Source organism: Sylvia atricapilla, chromosome 8, assembly GCF_009819655.1.
Source record: "Sylvia atricapilla isolate bSylAtr1 chromosome 8, bSylAtr1.pri, whole genome shotgun sequence".
Taxonomy (NCBI): domain Eukaryota; kingdom Metazoa; phylum Chordata; class Aves; order Passeriformes; family Sylviidae; genus Sylvia; species Sylvia atricapilla.
The window spans coordinates 19,929,642-19,952,329 of record NC_089147.1 but is presented as its reverse complement, the minus strand read 5'-3'; the positions used below and the strand labels follow the sequence as shown (position 1 = coordinate 19,952,329).

Here is a 22,688-nt window from a genome sequence, read left to right as displayed (position 1 = left end):
AACAAAATAATTGGAGGAGTGAAGACACATCTTCCTCTAACATAGCCCAGCATATCAGTACATACGGTAGTATAAAAGTACCTATTTTTGAGCTATTTCACCACACAGAATTGCTTATTACGGGTGCATCACCAAATTACTTACAGAATATGACATTTGGATTTTTGTGTTTGGTACCAATTTCACCTTTCCTTCACTGGTCAGATTGACATCTACAATTCTATTTCCATTGAAACCAATTTCAAGTTTTTTGTAAGTCCAAAGGTAATAATCTTCTCCATTTTCATCTGCTTCTCCAACAATCCCTGCACAGGAAATAAGTGTAGGCATCTATTACAGGTGTGTTTTTCAGGTATTTTGCATTTATTTTTTTAAAATATGCATTACAAAAGTTTTGCCAGCTTTAAAAAAAAAAACCATAAACAAAGAGAACACAGAAGACCTTATGCTTTTTTTTTTCAGCTCTAATATCTGGACTCCACTTTCAATCCATGGGTCTCTGAAAGAAGCATTTTGTAATGGTATCAAAAGAAAAGGCATGAAGCAACAAACACTGCAGAAGATTCAACAACAGTGCCTCTACTTTTATTTGCAATTCTTTTAAGATAAATAACTAGCTAAACAGACATTAATTTTCCCTGACAGATCTTAGCCAAGACTTCTAGAATTTCCCATATTCCATCTATCCATTTAACCATTTTTCTTTCTCTTAAAAATTTTACTTTCTCTCTGTAATCCTCATTAGTTGACTTCCCAACACATGCTTTTTGCTTTTGTTTGCACACAAGTTTCCAATGGTTGCAAAAAATGTGGCTTTATATTAGGAAGAAATCCTTTACTGTGAGGATGGTAAAGACACTGGAACAGGTTGTCCAAGAGAAGTTGTGGCTGTACCATCCCTGAAAGTGTTCAAGGCCAGGCTGGATGGAGCTCTGTGCAACTTGATATAATAGAAGGTCTCCCTGCTCAGGGCAGGGGCTGTGGAACAAGATGATCTTTATGTTCCCTTCCAACTCATATCATCCAAACCATTCTATGATTAAGTTCTTAATTTTCAGTAAGTCAGTGCAAAATGTCTCATCTACTGCAGAAGAATTCCAGAGATTGTGCTATGCTGGGTAAAAACAGAAGAAGTTCAACAGTCAACGAATTCCCAGGCTGTGTCACCTTTGATGTCAAGATCAAAGATCACATACAAGATATACAAGATGGAAAGTCACCAAAAAAACAGCACTCAAGATACACAAGGGTGAGGAGAACACGAGAACAAGTAGGTGAAGGATATGGAAAAGGCTGTAACAAAGCACCAGGGATATTAAGGAAGGGCCTTTGTGCATCACCTGTGTTTTTTTAATTTTCAAGGTGGTATTTTTCCGGTTTTTACTCATGCTCATCTGTCACAATTGCCATCTACACAAAACATGTTCTAGTCTGAGCCTTCACCATACAGTCTGGCACCTGCCCTGGCATCTGCTTCCATGGTAGTATCCAGAACCATGAGAAAATAGACCTCTCAACTACTTCAAGAATATTCTGATCAAATCATTCACTGAAGGAATGAACTAACATAGTGCTTCACAAACTCAGGGAATGTCCTGAAACAATCAAGCCTAGTCTCTCTCCACTGTGGGACAGCAATTCAGGAAAAAATATAAAATGGAATATTTTTTTTCTGAATACACTTAAAAAGATCTGGTTGCCTTTTCAGGTTAGAATATAGTGTAAACCTTCCAGAACCCTCAAACAGCAGTTTGATGTCATTACCTTCAGCTATCAGCACTTAAGAAAGGTTAATTTATGCCTAGTCTTTACAGAAAATAGAGTACTCCTTACAGGACATTTCGAGAACTTCTAGGGAGAATTTTAAAAACTAATGTTTGTGCATATGTCTGGCATCAGTAAGCCTTAGCAAGGTGGAAAACCATAAACATAAAGGATGAACTTAACTAAAGTAGATTGAATTGTTTGCCAGGAAACAGGAGGAGTGCCATTAATGCATCTGGACGAGCCCAGAGAAGTAAATGGTCAGCTTTAAAAAGAGAATTAAAGAGAAGTTGCCTAGAATTCTCAGCAAACATTAGCACCATCTGAATCCTTTTCTTTTACACTCTTCAGAAAGAACTTTCTCTTGGTAGCACTAAAAAAGGATTCCAGCCATCTACAATTTAGGGAACAAAATTTTGGTTTAATTCAGCTATAAGATGTGAAGCAACAATGAAAAGAAATAGGTTATTGGGTCACACAGTATATACAATACATGCTGGCTGATAAGGTTCTCAAGGTAGGTAGTCCAAATGAAGTGGATCAACATGATAGCCTTCCACAGTGTCTTGGTTTGGGAAGACAGGTATCTGCCAGGGAAAGCTGGAGCTTCCCTTGGAATGGAGAATGTAAACCACCACCACCACCCTTTTTTTTCAATTATAAATTTGCAGTTAAAAGCTTTTAGGCAAACGATTTTGGAAATAGAAATAGCAATTCTTTACTAGTATGTATAACAAAGCAAACAAAATAGAACAACTACAGGATTGATAACAAAAACAGTACCAAGAACCTCGAGGACTTTGCTTCACAAAAACCCAGGGCAGTTTGATCTCGGTGCCTCTGTAGGATCCTCAGAGCACCAAGCTGGGAACAGTGGGAAGTCCCGGGCTGGTAGCTGGGACGGCAGGATGTCCTGGCAGGGCAGGGGGTGCAGGGTCACACTAACCCCCAACACAGAGTAACAAAAAAACTCATTCAGCACAAGCCATTTTTAGTGCAACCTGAGGGTAACCAGTTCTGGACATTACTTTCATGAAACAAAAAACCCCTTCTCAGCATTCAGAGTATTTCAGAGACCATCATAACTACTTCAGTTCTTACACCCACGTACCTGAAATAGCCCTAATGGTTTTCTTCATTATCATTACTGAAATTTAGTAACTATTTAGAAATAGTTACATCTATGCACCCACAATCAAGCAAAAGAGACTTGCTTTCTCTACCTGCCACATTAGGTGGTTCTACACAAGTCTACATGACACACTCAAAGGCATCAGCAAGCTGGCAGAGGCATGTGTACAGGATCATTCATGCCATATCCCTAACAGAAATACTTGAAATAAAACCGTTCAGTTGGCACCAAGTCACAGTGCTTTAAGTTTTAAGCAGCACTTAAGAGCCTGAAACATTTCTGTTGTTGAACAGAGACTCAGGGAAACCAAAATTATTGCAGATAAGCTATATTCCCACTTTTCTCCACTGTACTGAGAACACAAAGGTGCAAAATACTCATTCAGACTTGCAAATAAACACTTCTGATTGGTTCAGGTGCTTCCACTCCTTTCTCAGCCCCCCACCAGGAACTCATTAATTTCTTTTCATAAAAGTCAGGGTAATATTGACCAATCTGTGGTCCTGCTACTTTGACCTAACCCACAGGAGACACAGACCTAAACTGTCAGCACTGCTTGCTTTTACACCTGATGTCAGATTATATCCTTACATAACATTACCAGTACTTATGATCCTGTAGTCCGCTATTATGTAGCTTGAGATTCTGGTTCCAAACTATCAAAAGCAGCATCTTAATATCTTAGAAAGATGATACCTATATTCTACATGGTTTCTAGCTGACTTCTTGTGCATAAAAAGCATACTATTGGGAAACATTAAAAACACTGGAATCATAGGAAAACAGATTTTTTTTTAGCTGAGAGCATAAAATCTGTCAGTGTATAGAAGATTTAGTAGGCATGTTAGTTCTTCGGCATTTTTGATGATGAAACACAACCAGAAAAATAAATCCTAAAAAAGAAAGCCTCCAAGACTTGTTAAGCCACATAGGATTCCAAAAGTCAGCTTAGCATCCGTTATCCTTGGGCAATTCAAAGCCTACATACCTGCCACAAGTCTAGAAAAACAATTCACTGGTCTTTTGCTGAAAGGCCAAAGCCATAAAAAATACTGTAGTAACAACTGTCATTCATGCCTTTAAAAAAGCCTACCAGCAATTGCACAAGCAGTACAGTAAAGGCCACACAGAGTAATTCAGGTCTACTCCAAGCCTGGCTACAGAGCCATTACACACAATAAGCAACCACCCGAAAAGAATAAAATCAATACTTAAGTACTTCTCTTCAGGCATTATAATGGTATCTCTTAAAAACAGACACATTAAAAGAAAGCAAAAAAAACCCCAGATCTTCCTGGCTACCAGATAAATAATAAAGTATTAATATTTCTACCATGTTCATCAGACAGGTATTTTCTAAAACTAATTGAAATAAGAAAGAGCTAAAAAGAAAAGCACCCTTTGTCAAAATGAATAAATGATGGATAGCATTATTCATACCAGCTATCAAACTTTTCTTGCATGACCTGTATTTTTACAGGAGCTGTGGGATTTTGTTTAGTTTGGGCAGGTTTACCTCTTTCATGGAACACAGGCAACAAAGACCTTACCTTACCAAAACATTCTATGGCTGTTTTTAATTTCCTTTCAGTTTATATCTACAACAGGGAGATTAGGCCTTGGAGAGTTTGGTTGATTTGTATCAGTGTGATGTGCAATCTGCAGAGCACTCTTTACTAGGTGTGTGATCACAGGTTATGAGGGAACAACAAAACATAGAGACCTTAGGAGATAATGGTAACGAAGATACATTTTCACTCAAGACACAAGCACTTCTAAGCCCAGATTAATAATACTCAACAAGAGAAAATTTGAGAACTGTGAAAGAATAAATCAAAATAGAACTCCACATAAACACAGATTACAAAGCAACACTGTTACCAGCCATAAAATTACCACATAAAAGTAAATGAAACAGTTTTTGCAAGAGAAGTAAAGAAAAGTAGCAAACTAAAATTTCAGCTCTCAAATAATTTCATGGAACTTGCTATTCATGATCATAATTACATGGACCTTATGTGTAACCTATCTAATTACCACGCACCTGAACATCTGAACAAATTTAAACTAAGAGATTACTGTTATTAAATCAGGGCTTGAGAAACAAACCAACTTTTCACTGTTTTGTATTTTGCTAGTACAGCCATCCTACAGCTCTTTCAGTGCAGTAAACCTTCAACTTATCTCACACAGAATTGTGATTAGGCTGGAAAAGACCACTGAGATCATTAAGTCCAACCTAGACCATGTCAACTAGACTGAGTGCCACATCCAGTCTTTCCTTAGACACCTCCAGGGATGGTGACTCCAACATCTCCCTGGGCAGCCCATTCCAAAGTCTAATCACTCTTTCTGTGAAGAAATGCTTCCTAATGTTCAACCTAACCCTCCCCTGGTGCAGCTTAAAACTACATCCTCTACTACTTCATTTCACATTCTTGTGAATTTGACTTGCATGTAAGTTTCATATTCTTGTAATGAGGTTTAGTCATTAAATGATTCCATGGAACCCATCAGTATAGGACTTGAGTAGGCGAAATCCAGTCATTAATGCATAATATCACTCACCCCATATTGGCAAGTCATCAATATACATCTGGTACCAATAGTGATTTTTGATAGCATACACAAATGCATCTCTTCTTCCCTTGTCCAAGTCAACTTCACAGTAAGTAGTCTGCATTACATCATCTGCAAAAAATTAAAGCTCAGTTAAAGGTTTATTAATGACATGGCTCAAAGTGAAGGCAAACCAAGCAAATGGAGGAATTGACAGTGCTGAAGTCTTCAAGCTCTCTTGGCTATCCTCAAGTAGATAACAAAAAAGGACACTTTAAAAAGAACCATTAAAGCAAACACATAACTGTGTTCAGAAATGAATGCAGAGTCTTCCCACATACTGGACAAGGGAAGGTTTCACAGTGTCCTTTTGCTGCTTCATCCACACTAAATTAAGGTACAAAAGCTGATGGCAGATTCATCTGAACAGATAATGAGATCTCTCTAACTTTAACAAGAGGCATGAAATTATTAAGAAATAACTAAAACTGTTTACAACATTACCTCTCTGTTTTAGTATAATCACCTTCACTGACTAGGAATAATGTTTGTAAAAAAAAACATTTTAAAGCTCTCAGCAATTTTGAAGAAACTACCACTAAGAAAGAAACAAAGCAGAGTCAAGACACGTAAAAAAAGGAGAGAAGACGAAAATAGGAATAATGCAAGGAATGCACAAGAGGCTGCATTTGGAAATAAAATAAATCCACCTTTTTCAGCCAGAAAGCTATTCTTCCACATCTACAACCCCTAAGTTATATTGTTAGCAGCCATTCTTTTGCATCCCAGTTTCCTTCCCTAACGTCTCCTTTCCAAGTGAAGAGATGAGACTTCATATTTACAAGACTTCAGGTAGCAACAGAGACAAGCTCCCTCATCTACATCTTAGTAATTGTTTTCATGCTACAAATAGTGAAACACAGTAGGAGTAAAGAATTCCAGCTTCTCCTCTTTTTTTCATCACTGGAATTGAGGACCAATTTTAGTAGATAAAATTAATTTATGCCCTAAGTACAGCTCTAATTTTTATCAAAATTTAGCTTACTTCCTTCAATACACAAACTACAGTATAAAGCTTAAAAATGAAAAATCAAATGATCTGTACAGAAAAAGCACAGACAGGCAGAATATTTCTAACACAAACCATAACTTCTCTGATAACAACAAAAATCAAAATATGCCAAGTACATCTGGTCAACAAAACTTGTTTTCTGGAGAAAAAACACCAGAGTAACAAAACCATTCAACTCAACAAATGTACCAAGAAGACTTTTAGTGCATGGACAACACTCTCAAGACCCATACTGGTACATTCAAGAGAAGGAAGCCATTAAAGTTGGCACCACAGCTGAAACAGACCTACAAATTCAAGTTTGTACTTTTGATTCTACTGAGCTGGATCCTATATTTTTGGATGTTTTCCCTCACCCGCAAAATGCCTCTGCTTGGCACTTTTTCATTTTAACAGATTTTTAAATTGTCTTGACATTAACTAAAAGGGAAAAAAAAGCCAATCCAAAACCCCCAGAACCATTATTTTCTGGATTTGTTGCTAAGCAGGGATTCTTTCCGAAATATTTGTCACTTCACTGTCATACTATGTTCAAATAAAGGATAACACCTTTCTAATACTTCACTTTTTGACTCAAAGGATTGTTCAATACACAGATCAAATGAAAATAAGCCATGAATTAAAATGCAGGTAGAAGAGAAACTGAGAGAGGCTGTTAAAGAAAGCATTTCCCAGGATTGATGCAAGAAGCCTGTTTTGGAGAAGTATTCTGGGGCCCAGGCTGGCCTTAGATGACTCTCTGGTTCACAGTGGTACTAGCACAGGTAGGTTAGACTGTAATCTACTCTAAATTACTCCATGGGCTTTCAGACTGTGGAATTTGCCACTTCCTTGTTTGTTTTACCAACTGAAATGAGCTATTCTGGATATAATGCTTTAGTATATAAACAATGAGCTTTGTTGCTGTTAAAAAAGAAAGACATTGGAATATCATTTGGAGTGAAACGACTGCACTGACACAATGCTGCAGATAGCAGCACGCCACAAAAAACCCTGTCCTCACCCGTTTTTACAGACCTTATTCCCAGCATTCAGAATACCAGAAGACATCACAGAGATAGCAGAATCAAATCTGGATTAACTGCGTTACAAGTCGCTCCAGGGCACACACAGAAAACCCCAGCAGAATCATTAGAAACAATCTCATTCAATTCTTGCCAAACACAGGCATGACATCACACATGGAATACGATGTCAGCCACACTGCACAGCACACTTCCTCTCACCTCCCTTTAAAACAAGTGAAGGAAGACAAGTGCTCCTTTCTCGAGCCACTGACAGCTGAAGCTGTTGTTTAGTTACAGGACAGGGTTAGGTGGTCAAGCTTAAATCCAGTGTTAAATGATTAAATGAAAGAAGCTTAGAACACCATTTGGTTGCTGGGGAACCTAATGTCTACTTTACCAGATCTAAGGTTTTGCATACGTTAGAGAATTATTATCAAAGTTATGGCTGGATGCGTATGCAAGAGAAGAGGAAGTTAAAGGCAGGTTTTGTGGTGCCTCTGTACCAGAGATGCCAAAGAGGTAGTATTTGCTATGAAATAAAGTTTCAGTAATGTCAGTAGCACATTTAGGAAATTTTTTAAAAGCTTGGCTCATTAGAAAAGCAAGTGTGCTTAGCCAGATTTCAAGTTTCCTATGAATAATCAGATCAATGCAGTTTTATTCAAACATGTGAACCATATAAAACCTCATTATATCTGACAACACTAAACGTCATCCTTCTAGAAGTGCTGCAGAAGAAAGTTTAGGTGAAGGATTCTCCACTAGAAATTATGGTCATTCAGTAACAATTCTGAAGAAGTACAAAACACAGTTTTGTTAAAACATCCTTTTCCTCCTTCAATCCATCTTCTCTAATGGCACTGTATGATAATATAAAAAAACATTTTCAAACTGAAGTCGCTATGATACCAATGTTCAACACATTTAATAATTTAATAGGTCTCAGGTGTAAGAGAGGGTGTCACTCAAATACTTGAGTAAAGAACTTGACATATCAATTAAAAAGCATTATTATCCTAGATTTAGCTTGACAAGATAATTAAGTCAACTGAAAACTTATAAGTTATATTACAATATGAGTGCATGTTAATAATTCATTTCTTCCTTCACACAGCTATCTATATAGATTTGAGACCTGTGATATAAGAACAACATTGCCCATATTGTAACAGAGGGAAAATGCAGCTATTCTTGTAAGATTGCATGTATCTTTTCATATGCCACACTTAATACAAGAAACACTACTTCTTTTGGAGATCTGGATACACTGTAGATTTACCCCACCAGTCACCACTAGGAGAGTTCACGTGGAAAGAAACCTTCACTCTCAGAAGAACATATTTCTGCAGAATTGTAATTTTTTAATCTAGTTCAAAAAATACAGGCAATGCCTACTGATTCAACTACCAGTTTTACTTACACAGTTTAGTATTTCAGCTAATACCAGCTGTAGCCAAAACAATTTTTTGAATATGATGAACAATATGCAGCTTCCTACTGCTACTGCTGTCCAGTCAAACAATGTTGAGAAGAGAATTATTTTTTATTGCAGAAACTAATTTATTAGAACAATTCTATTTCCCTTTTACCCACTTTAGAGGATAAAAACCTAAAAGTATGAAGTTCAAAACTAATTTAATTTTGTAAACTTACACAATACTCTTAAAGAGAAAGAAATGCCTGCAACTGTTAATCTTGCCATAGTGCCAAATGCACATAAAGAAAAGCACAGACGCCTGTTAACTCAGAACTTAGATATGATTCATATATTCATGAAGAAAATCTGTGCAAGTTGATTACTTATTATCTTCATTATTTCAGCTGCAGATTTTAGATACTCAACACTCTTTCAAGCTGTATCTTTTACTTAAGAACACATGAATCTACTGGTACCAACCAAGCCTTTATCTGTCAACAAAGGAAAAAGGAAAACAAAAACCAACCAAAAAACCAAACCACCACAAAAACCAATAGCCCTGTTTCAATTTAACTGCAGCAACTTCTGGAACACTGATGCAGAGTTGAAGCCTATATCAATCATACTGAAATAAAACTTATCCATTACAAAAAAAAAAAAAAAAAATTCAATTTCATGGATACAATCTAGTTATAATTACAAAAAGGAAAAAAAAAAGTGAACAGCACTTTGGCAAAGAAAAAGGTCTACCATTAAAATGTCACTAAAAAACTGAGCTACCATCACATTTCAACAACCAAAGTGAAAAGAATTCTTTATATAAATGCTAAACTTTAAAGGCTGGTCTAAGAAATCCAAATTTTACAACACATAAATTTGATATAAATTGTACTGGGTTTATGAGTGCTTCTAAGCATCTAGAAAATGAACTTAAGTATTGCAATCCTCTGCTCTATTTCTTTACTTTTAAAACCTGTGTATCAAAGAATTATAAAAATTTTACATAACTGCATACTAAATACTAATAATTACTGTTATAATCAATTCATACTTGTTATTCTGAAATGTGGGAAAATAGTATTTTAATACTTTTAACAGCAGATTAAGGATAGTAAAATAGAGTTGACTCCCATGAATTGACTCCATGAATTCAGATTTCATTTCATGGACCTTTGCTAGAAATACTAAAACAGCTCCTGATGCAGACAGAAGCTGCTGTATAACAGTTAACAGCAAGGAGATTATTGTCTTAATCTTTTATCCAGAGGACACAGACTGCAAGAGAAAAAACTAGAAATGCACATGTACAGCTTCACACATCATGTACACATACTTAGCAGGCAACCAGCTATCATGTACCTGTATCTGATTTATTGAGAACATCTGACCTGCAGCCACTTTGGCTGGGAGCTCAATTCACTGCAGGTCCAATATGGATTATCAATCTACTAAGTTCCAAGGTGTTAATAGCAAGAATTAATTTTTTTTAAATTCTGTGCATTGGCTATATCAGAGCAGTAAACATCAACTCACAAACCTTCTAGTCTTTTCAATTTGGTGCTGCACCTAGGGAGTGCAATTGTCACAAGAATAAAAGAATCTCTCTGTAAAGTTGGAGTACTTAAAGGAAGTAAAAATTACACATCAAACTGGCTGTACAAACATTTACCATACTCTGATAAAAAAAAAATTTATTAATCTTCACCATTGTGTTGAATTGCTGCCAGTTGCCTTCACTGTTCTTTCCATTTTGTGTTTCTGAGGACATTCTATGAGGATTGACAAGAAAACTGTTTCTCCAATATTGAGCAAAATTTTCTTCTACAAGTGTAACAATCCAGTAGTAGGAACTGTTTACCAGTGTTTGTACAGGTACTGTTTCTTTCTTAAAAGGAAAGATTCAATTCCAAACTCCTTTAGTGGGGCATTGCTATCCTCTACCCAAATTCAAAAACTATAAAGAATTTAAGGTATTAGCAAACTTTCTAAAAATCTTTTATTCAACGTATCCTACTGCTAGCAAAAACATCATTAGGTCTTTATTTTGCAGTTTTGGATAAAACTTTTACAGCTTACAGAAACTAAATCCCATCTGACTATAAACGCTCAGACAATAGATAATATGCTTAAGTTCTCCAACCAGTTAAAGTTAACACTGCAATGAAGTGCAGTGTTCTGGGACAAAAACCAAAACCAAAACCAAAAAAAAACACCAAAAAAAACCCCCACACAAACAAACAAACCAAAAAAACCCCACAGAAACATAAATTGAATTAAATTAATAATACTCAAGAGGCAAAAAGAATCTGTTATTATTTGAAGTTCTGCAACTACTAGCTACAGATATCTGAATAGACACACACAGAGAAATTATGCAATAGAAGACTCAAACCTTAATACCAAGAAATATATTTGCAAAAGAAGTTAAATGTCTTCTCTGGAATAGTGTGGCAACATGGCAAGGACAGGAAACAACAGGGGAAAAAAACCCAGACCTGCTGCATCCTGACTGCATATGAATTAGAGATAGTACTATAAAGGTATTTTTCAAAGTTATTTTAAACTAGACAGTAATCAGAAGGATACAATTATCAACTTCATGCTGAGGTGGAACTTTGAGATGTTGAGCCTCTGCTACTCCTTTGCAATTGGAGCGAGTGCGAGTATTCATCATCACAGGAAAATATTGCATCTTCAGAACTGGTAATTCCAGAGTATTAATTCCAGTAAATAACTAAACATTCACATGCAGAAAATTAGTTTTACTTTGTAAAATTTTATCAGTTACTTCAGAAGCAGTATCTGCTGCAAGCATATTCCTTCAAGAGCACCTAGATGGGAACTTCATTGTAAACTCAAAAGCCAGTGGCAGTAACTTTGCAGGGTGTGCCAATCAACAATATAAAACACACTCAGTTGCTGGCAGGAAGAAAATTTCAGTTCTTCTCACTAAAAGATCAAGTTTGAAGAGTTTGTGAATTTTTTAAATGCACTTTGAATCACTTACCTTTAAATTTGATGTCAAGACCACTAAATTCCAATTCAACTCCTTGAAGTGCTTCCCCTAGGGTTTCATGGTAATGGCTGATGCTTTTTTTTGATCCCACACAGAAAGGGAGAGAGAAGTATTTGTATGTTTCTTGGCGATTGTGGTAGGGTCCTACAGTATTCATCCACAGAACAACTTCCTCTTTATCTTGGTACTGAAAGATAAAGTTATTGAGTTAGATGAGAAGCCCAGCAGAATAAAAATGTTCAAGAAGCTCTCATTCATATTAACTAGCAGGGCAGGATTGCTTAATGACAGGCAACAGTCACATTTAAAGACAGATGAGCATTTTTGTCTTTTGCATGACAGGGATTCTAGGATAAAATTTCAGCCTGCTTCCATAGAAAAAAAAAAAGCTAAGTTGATCCTACAGTTTTTTTTAGAGTCTATCAGTGAAGTATCAGATGAGGGGGATTTAAGAGAAATGTAGAAGATGCAGTGAGCAGAAATGGAAAAAAGCAGAAGTCTTCAAATAAATAAGCTTTTACTAATTTTCTTAAAACGCAGATCGGTTAAAAGCAAAACTCTGCTAATCTCAGCTGAAAGACAGGAAACACCAAATTAACGTCTTGTTAATCAAGATATCAGGAAAGCAGTCAGGCAATCTACCCACACTGACAGATATTCTGTATTTTCCTAAAATGCAGCTCCCTTTCTTTTTAGCAAGGGTATAAATTGCATTCAGAATTCCCAGGAGAGCACAATGCCTCACAGGAAGCACTAAAATTAAACTGTTGCATATCTACAGTAGCCAAGAGCCAAAGTCAGACAGAAGAACTGATGCATTTCCAACATTCTCACAGTGAAAATACAGAACAACAAGAAGTCTGAGGGCTGCCATGAAATTCTCTTTAGGAACATTCACTTTTCCCTTTCCATAGCTACTGTTAGAAAAAATATTCCTTGTCTAGGATCCAGTAATTTTTTCAAGCCCTTATTACCTTTGAACAACAACAAAAAGTACTTAAAGTCATTAATCTATCAGTATTCAAATACTGGATGAATTCAGGAAAATTAAATTATCTGAAATAATAATTTGCATTATATCTGTATGCATCTGGATGAGGTATCAGATTTGCTAATTACTACACAAAATCTGTCATGCAACACAACTTCTTCACATGTAATTTCAACAGAATCAGAGGGACAGTCACAGTGATATAACTTCCAAGGCAGAAATAATCACTACTTATACAAACTACATACACATGTAAGTAAATCACTACATAGGTCCTGAATTTTTTTAGGTGCAGAGGTATAAAGTACTATTATAAGACCAAAACACAGACACAGAACACCTTGGAGAAGAAAAGAAAGTAAAACGTTAATTAGACATAACTATTATATAGTACACAGCTGAAAGACCAAAGTTCTGTATCTCCCTTTTTAACAAATGAACAGAGGTTCAACTCCATTTATTCTGAACAACCACAGTCATACCAAGAGGTTAATGCAGAAATAATTAGGTACATGCAGAATGAAAAAAATTATTCAGATGAAGTGTTTTAAAGTTAAACTCAAGGATTTAAACAAACATGCTTTGGAAAATAATTTCATCCCTTTAAACTAACACACCATCTCAATTAAAGACTTATCTTTTTTGTTTACAAATATGTACAAAGGTCTTTCCAGCCTCTTATGTGACTGATTTCCAACAAGAAACTTAAAATATCTTACTAATTTCATTCTAAGCTGCAGTAGAGACCAAACACTCATCAGTTTCACAAACCTGCCCCTTTGCAGAGCACACACTTCAAGGCATTTCTGACAGGTAAAGAATGTCAAAGAAGCATCAAATAAAAAGTAAACAAGAGAAAGCGAGAGAAAGCAGACATTCTTCCTTTCTGTTAGCAACCAGAAAGGTTATACCAGTGCAGCACAGTTGTCCTAAGAAAGTTGGTAAAGACAACAGAAAAAATGCAAAATCACAGTTCTAACCCCCTCAGCAGCAGAAGCAGACAGTGAAATCTGCACTTCAAATCTGCCTCCAGCTCTTGCCAAGGGAGCACGGGACAAGCTGGTCTGTCTCCTCCAAGCCTGTTATTTCTACCACGTCTTTTGCTTCCTCCTCTAACAGCTGCAGAACATATTTCCTGCGCTTTCTTAAAATGGTCTTAATTTGTCGAGAGCCCACTTTAGCACCACTTGCACCAAACAGCTTACATGTGAGCTGACCTGTCTCTGTTCAACATTCAGTAATAGAATATGACAACATCCTTAGGTCTGTGAGTTCATCTTTGCCTGAATAAAGAAAGAACTGACCACTGCTTTTCTTAGCTGCTTGTTTCTGACATGCTTCATACCAAGCTGGGATCTCCACTTTTTTGGAACTATACCAGAAGTGACAGGCGAGGCAGAAACCAACAGACTAAGAACATAATATCCTATGTTTCTGATCTACCAATGTAACTACAACAACTCCAATAACAAATCTGGTCTTTGCTTGTCTCTTATCTGCATGGGGCATAGTCCTTCTTCAGGGCTTACAAGTTTTTTCCGCAATGATTCCAAGACGCCATCAGCCTGCTCTAGGGAGAAAAGGGGCCACATCAAACAGATGCCAAGAATTCAGTCTGCATTTATTACTTCCTCCTCTCTCACAACCACCTCAGAATAGCACGAGAGAAATCTTTTCAGACCTGCTACATAAACAAACACGTCAGCCAGCCCAGGGCAGTCCTTAGGCACAGCCATCTGCCGTCCATCAGGTGCTCCCAGTGGCCTCCTCAAATTAAGAGCATTGTAGTAAGCAAAACTACTTAAGCACCTCCAGCTCAAATGTGGGGTTGGTGTCTAGCAGAAACTGAAGGGTATCTTCTTCTCTCTACATTTGCTGGGTTTTGCTCATTGTCAATTATAACCATGAGCTTTCACATTTAAATATATTTCTCTGACACGTGTGACATACCTCATCCTCACATTCTTAGCCCAGTGGTGATTTGGTGGAAAGAACCCAGGGCTATATCTAAGAGTTCAAGTGTGGCAGTTTGATGGTGGATTTTCTGTCTGGTTTGTTTTTGGGTTTTTTTTCTGTTTCATTAGTGCCTTCATAATACCAAAACATCTACAGTGATGTTTTGATATTACAAACAACAGTGCCAACACAAAGGAAAACTTATTTAGGCAAGACAAAGCACTACAAAGACAAAGTATCTTGTAGGAGACTGTACTGTCACATCCTTATGAGGACTGTTAGGTTTTGAGGTTTACATATAACACACCTTTCAGCAAAAAAGTCATACTATGAGAGAGAGAACATAACGTAAGGCAAGATGAACATACTAAGTGATAAGGCAAAGAAGGTCAACAAATAAGATGCTGCAATCTGTACTCTGGTGTATGTCAGCAAGCTCTTCTGGCTTTGGTTCACATGAAGGGATAATATACGGGCACGTACCTCAGATATCCTAATTATACTCACAGACACAAGCATTTAACAACTTGGTCACAGTGCCACAACTCACATAGTTCAGAATTTCTACATGTGAGAGAAGGCTACAAAACAATGTTATTTCTGTTTCATTTACTGTAATTTATGAAAAAAGAGTCTTTAAGCTTTGCATATTTTTCTGCACTAAGCTTAGTATCAGCTCAGTAGTTTCTGTAACTATATGGAATATATAATGATAAATTCATAGATGCAGCCTGAAAAATCTAAGCATCGACACAAGTTACCTACCATATAGCTGTTAAGCTAAGGGAGACAAACCTTCAGAAACTTTTTTCTGTAATTGCCAACCAAGTGGTGGAGGACCAACCTCCTCCACCAGGCGTAGCTGTATCTCAAGTGCAACTACGTATCATCTGCAACTCTCATCACAGCTGAGGACATCTGCTCCAAAGCAGCACAATATGGTCATGTTGCCTGTTCAGAGCACTGAGCTACAGGCATGTGCTTGTGCAAGCTAAAATCACATCCAAACCATCTACAGTTCTTCCTTGTTGCTGGTATTGATGGGTACACTCTAGTTCCCTGCAGAACACTAAAGTGGCAGGAAGCTTGTGCAGTCTGACCTGGCCAGGAGTGGATTTCCTCTGTGTAAAACAGCTAGTGAAAAACTGGGGGTGTGCACCACTTTGAGGCTTAATACAAACGCAATTTCCATACATCTACACAGTTTAGAAACTATTCAAGTATAGCAATACTGACACTATTTTCAGTACAGCACATGCATCTTTCTTTTCTGTAACCCAACAAGGCACTAATGGTGTAAAAAGCAACTATGTTCTCTCTGCACAACTGTAGAAATCAGCATGCTAATCCTAAAAATAGACTATTTATTCTATAAAACAATTAAGGCTAGATTAAGTCAGTATATGAAAGGTTGCAGAAAAGGAAGAGACTGTCAGGTTGCTGATATTCTTCCTTACACCCAGAAAACACTGTACAAAAAAAGGATAAGAGACAAAAAGAAGATTACAACTGCCAAATCTCATGTGATGATTCAGCAAAATAAATTCAAACCAAGACTGTTTCCTTCAGATAATATGCAATTTTACTCCTTTTTTTTAATGGAAGTCTGGAATGACACTCTCCACAATGCACATCTTTCAGGGGGAAAAAAGGACCAACATTATTTGTTACTGGCAAAGCAAAGACGTAGAAGCAGGACAAGAAACACAGGAGGCAACAAGCAAGACTCACCTGGCGAGTAATATCCCAGGCCTGTACTCCTCAGTATCTTACAGATATTCTATCCATTGAGCACTGTGATAATACTCAGTGTTTGCAGCTCACATCCACACCTTATTACACTGTGGATTTCAGTCTCATGCTCTCCTTTGGACAAAGCAGGCTATTTCTAGTAACACCTCTTTATTTCTCTCTGAATTTTAGGCCTCACCAAGATGTCTAGAACCGCACTGGTGGCACAGACTGAACTACTGTACATGCAGTACTTTTACTGTTACACTTCCTAGATGCACGAGATTGCTCAGGCACACCACGTCCTGCTTCCATGACATTTATTTCACCTCTTCAAAAAGGAAACACAACTTCAAAAAGGAATCAGGCTGCTCATCTGCGCACAACTTCACATGCAAATAAGTATTTTACATGAACTGAAATGTTTTCCACAGTGTTTCTCTAACTGACAATTTTCAGATGCTATACAAAGTTCCTAATTTTATATACTGATTTTAAATAAGCCTTACATGCTCAGAGTTTTAATGTACTTCACTGGGGTATAAGTCAAGCAAAAATGCTCTTCTCAACTACATTAAATTAGGAATTTTGCTACACAATATAGGATGGCCTTTGCTTATTTTTCGATGTTTTTCATGTATTTCTATTTTTGCAGACCACAGACAATTAAACCGAAGTAACATCAAAATTAAAATGCTACCTACTCTCTAGACCATTCTTCTGCAAAAAAACCACAGGATATTTCAGAATGTTTTATGGTTTGCCTATTTCATCATCAATTCCAACAAGTCTAGCAACAGAAGATGTGAAAGCGAAGGCCAGGCAGGAGCCCCCCTGCCCTGTTTCTGCAGGGTCACTATACACTGTGATAAGGCCACCAGTGCCCCATTGATACTATCACTTCCACAAATAAAAGGACAACTGTCAAAAAATGTTGCAATTATTATAATACAGGCAATGAGCAAGTACATGACATGCTCTGAAGGATGAAAATAAGTTAAAGAATCACCAGACAAGTTTTCAGTTAGCTCCTGATAAACTGTTCTGTTGTAGTCTGAAGTTATGCTGCTGTACTGTCTTTAGACAACGGAGATTTTAAATGATGTGTCAAAATTTTCTCTTCACTTGCTATTCATTTTAAATACCCATGTCTTAACCTTCTAATTGTATTTACACTACTTTTCCTCCAAAGAAAGGCAGATGTGATTTTTAGAGACTAATTCAAATTTAAGATAAAGGATATAGCTGTTGATTCAATGATACTATCTATACCTAATATCTCCAGAAACAATAGCATAGACCTAGCTTCGTGTAGAGTCCTCTCACAATTACTTTTATAGTATTTGCTTAGAAGTCCACAATTACAAAATAAAAGACACATATAATATGCATTATAGCACACACTGCATACAATTCCCATGTTATAGCAGCATTAAAAGCTTAAAACAGCACTTCTGTATGTCCAACATGCTGAGCACTGATAACACCCTGTACAGCTGTGTCAGGATGCACCAGCACACCTTCCCAGGGAGCTACACACTGAGGAAATGGAAGAATAAGGATGTGTGTTCCTACCAACAGGTCCTGAGTTTTAAAGTCAGCAAAAATTTAGTTTGAGATTACCAAATCCTAAATCTCCCTTCCCCTTTTCCGAAAGTGAGCAGAGCCTTCAAAATATAGTAAAGCACTCTGATTATAAGAAAATTAGTCTTGCAACTGCAATCACATTTAAAACTGAAATTCATTAAAATGCAGTATGTAAACAATAGTTCCTTCAGGTTCTGAACCTTAAAATCAGTAAGCTACTACAAAACCCTGGTCACATTTCATTCATGCTGGTAATGCTTCCACTCCAATCTCCCACACAAGATTAAAATATCAAAATACCCAAGCAAGGAGGCAGCTTTCCAAAAAAAGGTAACTGTCTTTCTACACCAACTATTCCTAACCTATCACATAACATACCCAGTTAATAAACGGGACACTATGTGAACAAGAATACTAAACCGAAATAGACTTATAATCTCTCAGAGTTGAGCAGCTTAGATGAAAAAAATGAGAAGCCTTCAAAAGGAATTTGTTATTTCCATGGGTAACTGTTTAAATTATCATTCAGAAGACCTAAAAAACATAGAGGTCACTTTTGAAGGGAGAGCTCAAACCCAAATAAATTCAGTGACAGCTTTATTTTTTCCCTAGAAAATTACCAATATTAATTTAATAATGAATAATCCCTGAAGTCAACCAGCCCTTAAAATAAACACAGGGCTATGCTGAAAACCATCTGACCTCAGCAGAAGCCTCACTCTAAAGCACAGGTTCAGCAACAGAACTGGGAACTAAACTAGTTCAAAGAATATCTGTTTCTTGAAAGTTCTGAATATTAGATTAACTTTTCTGTCGTTAACTGCAGCACCAATAAATCCATTTTCCTTTCAAAAAATAAACACAATCCTAATCAGTTTTAAAGTCCTCAAAAATGCACGGAATGAGGCAACTAATGACCTACCACTTGTACAAAAACTATCAATTCTATTTATCTGTTCTATTAAGAACACTTGGTAAGCTTTACCACACCTCACCTTGAGAAAACTATGTTAAGAAACTCAGCGAGTGTTTACCAGCCAGGCTGCTCAAGAGGATAAAAAGTCCTGACAGGCAGACAGACCCAGTGTTCAATCACAGCCACATTCTAATCCTCGCCACTTGCAAGAAACAGAGAAAGTTTTCAGCAAAGTCTCATTCCAAAATTACATCGCAGCTTATCACACAAACTTCCACTTTCTCACACTGAAAGCCACGGAAAACAACACTCCCATGTAAAATCAGAAGCACAGGTATTGTTTTCCTAGACATTCTTTTCGGGCAATATTGCGAGCACTTCAGAAAAACTACTCTCACGCCAAGGCGTGAGCGCCCAAATCAGCAGTATTTTATACACGCATTTTTCTTCGGGCGCCGGGCAGTGTCCCGGTCCTGCTCTCGCTCCCCGGCCCATTCCCACGCCATCCCTGCCTCTTCCCGAGGGGAGCTGTCAGAACCGCGCTCCGGCTCCGACCTGCGCTCTGAAGCGAGAGCAAACATCCTCCCGGAGAGGAGGGCAGAGCAAACAGCGCTCTCCAAACAAAGCACGCGTACCTGCCGGGGCGTTTATCTGCTCCAGGAAAAGGTGGGACACCCCGCCCGGCCGCACAAGGATGTGCAAACCGGATCAGAGGACCCGGCGGCCCCGCCCCGAGCGCCCCGAGCGCCGAGGCAGAGCGCGGGGCCCGACACCGGCCCGACCGGCGGAGCGGGCGCGGAGGGAGCCCCGCGGGCCGGCAGCCGCCCGCTCCCCGCCGAGGCCGCGGCCCGCGGCTCCCCGTCCCTCCCGCCCACCGAGCCGCGCTCCCGGCGCCGCGGCGGCACGGGGGCCGCAGCCCGAGCGCCGCTCCCGGGGAAGCCGAGCGCCGCCTCACCGTGTGCTCGTGCTCGTCGGCGCGGGCGCGCAGCGGCAGGAGCGGCAGGAGCAGCAGCAGCAGCCCGGGCGCCGCCATCTCGGGCCTCGGCGTCCCCAGCAGGCCCCGCCGCGGCACCGGCCCGCGCCCGCCGCCGACGCCACTTCCGCCCCGCCCGCCACGTCACCCTCCCGCCCGCCGGAACCGCGGGGGCGCTACGGGAGCGCTACGGGAGCCCCGCGGGGCGGGCGGCGCCGGGAGCGGCCCGCGGGCGGGCGCACAGCGCGGGCGGGACCCGGAGTGTCCGCGCCCCGCGGGCCTTGGACGCGCTGCCGCCAGCAGGAGCGCACGGGAGCGCCGCTCTCACAAGAGGGCATTGCAATTGGTATTTCATTTTGATCAGTAAGATAATCTAAAGGTATTAGGGAACAGCGGGACGCAGGGCTGTGTACAAGGACCCTCTGTCCTGGGGGCAACAGGTGAGGGAGATGCGGTTGTTGAGCCCGGAGAGGAGGCGGCTCCGGGGAGACCCATCACTGTGCGGCTGCGGGGGTCAGTCTCTGCTCCCCGGGAATCAGTGACGGGACAGGAGGAGATGGCTTCAAGCTTGGACACTAGGCGGAATTTCTTCACGGAACATTGGAAGGGGCTGCCAAGGGAGGTGGGAGTCACTGGCCCTGGAGCTGGATAAGGAAAGACTGGACATGGTCGAGGTGATAGGGTGGTGGGCAGGCAGAGGTTGGACGCCGAGGTCTTTTCCAAGCTCGTCGGTTCTGTGAAATACACAGGCCCGTTCTCTGCGCCTCTCGCACAAGCCGCGGGAGCACACGGAGCCGCAGGGACCCAGGGCAGGCACTGAGGTGACACAGCAGCCCCTGGACCTTGTTCAGGGTAAGGGTGCTGTCAGTTTTTAAGGTTTCTAAGACGGTTTCCACAAACCTGCGTCTCAACTTGGACCTACCTCAAACTACAAGTCCACAGTAAGAAAAAGCTAACCAAACAAAGCCTCCAATCCAAAAAGCTTATGGTACTGAACATTATTTCATCAGACAAGTTTTAAATTAAAGAAATACAGTAAAACATTTCAAAAGTTATCATATATTCTTTAAAAAAGGGGTAGGAGCCATACCATCTTCTCGAATAAAGACCACCAACAAGTAAGCAGACAAAAAATGACATGAGCAAAAGGCAGGAACTCCATGCTGTTATGTGTCATCCATGCTTTGTAAAAATTACACAGAAAACGGATCTCCCTATGCTGAAAGTTCTTCCTCTTGTGCTTTTACACATTCAGGCTACCTTCCCTGAACACATTTCACAAGGTATATTTATATGAAGCCTTTTCCAGGGATGCAGGAGACAGTGCATGCACTGTTTCAGTAGAAGCAAGGTCCCTGTAGAGATACTTGCCAAAACCCATGCAAAAGCCATGCTTGTATTACATACAGACTAAAAAAAACTAGACAGTTTTGATAACACCATATGTTTCTTTCTAGTCACTGCATCTCAGTCCAAAATAGAGTAGCTTACCCTTGGGAGACAGAGAGAGGAGGCTTCAGCATCTTCAGTTTATTCAATACTTAAGTCTCTCAGTCAGCAACAGGGCCAACCAGAGCCATCTGCTGCAGCAGGGGCATGCTGTACAAACACTCTTCACCAGGCCTGCCAGCTGGCACCTGAGTTTGGTGGATTGGTTGATGCCCCTATAATCGGCCAGTCCGCTTAAGTTGTTTCAAGTGATTTTATTATCTGTTCAGTCCTTGAACTCTACTATGCATCAGAAACAGTGTTCATATTTCCCTTTACACTTTCCCTCCCAAGGACACTTCTAAGTCACCAGCAATCTGCATGCACGCTGTTTTCTTCTCTGGTCTCTTCTGATCTTCAGTTTCAGTGCATTTCTCATCCTGGGTGGAAGCAACACACACCACATGCTCAGCACAACAAAATACAGATATAGGGTCTCCATACATTGCAATGTAAGAGGCTGGAAGCAACTAGGTGAATCCAACCTATGTAGAACACACAATTTGGTGGCTAAGCAGGTGCATCGCTGTTGGCCTGTAAGACGCTTGAAAGGCATGCCTGCATCCCATTGTTTACCTGTATCTAACAATAAAGCCATTTTAGTGCTGTTCACTTTTTCCTCAATAGGGTAAGAGTCTTGCAGTGATTGTTGGTTACTGAGATCCCTCACTAATCCAGAAACAGTGAGACAGGAATGCCTGAAACTACAGCTGCATCTTCAATTTCTCTCTCTTAAGCAGTGCAGAAGGGGCCTGAACAGAATGCATTTATAGTATGGCTCAGCTCCTCTTTTCCCAGCTCACCTCTCCTCCAAACCAGAACTCCATCAGCATTTGGCTTTATGTGATAAGTCAGGTCAGAGTTATGAAGTATCTAAGCTTCAAATGGGAGAGGGACTGAAACACTAATTACGAGCTACTTTTCAGCAATTCAAATGTAACCATCTCTCCACAGCACAAGCGTAAATATCCAGTTCACAACTATGGTATTAGGGTCCTGCAAAGGCAAATGCTCAAATAAATCCCTCCCATGGAGGACATTTGGCTGTAACATGGAGGGGATGCAGAATTAAAAATTAG

General features: G+C 39.4%; 1 protein-coding gene across 2 annotated transcripts in view; it reads right to left on the bottom strand.

Moving 5' to 3' along the window:
* TM9SF3 (transmembrane 9 superfamily member 3) overlaps nucleotides 1-20,196 on the bottom strand; it is a 46,039-nt gene extending 25,843 nt beyond the window's left edge. Inside the window, exons 1-4 of one of the 2 annotated variants that reach the window (XM_066323965.1) lie at nucleotides 20,104-20,196; nucleotides 11,959-12,154; nucleotides 5,465-5,587; nucleotides 145-305 (exon numbers count right to left, since the gene is read on the bottom strand). In XM_066323965.1, the coding sequence (XP_066180062.1) occupies nucleotides 145-305; nucleotides 5,465-5,587; nucleotides 11,959-12,154; nucleotides 20,104-20,181 (558 nt within the window). In that variant the 5' untranslated portion in view covers nucleotides 20,182-20,196. Of the gene's footprint in view, nucleotides 1-144; nucleotides 306-5,464; nucleotides 5,588-11,958; nucleotides 12,155-19,783; nucleotides 19,841-20,103 lie in introns of those variants that run through there. The other variant, XM_066323964.1, reaches the window with a different exon arrangement.
* Nucleotides 20,197-22,688: the final 2,492 nt, after the last annotated feature.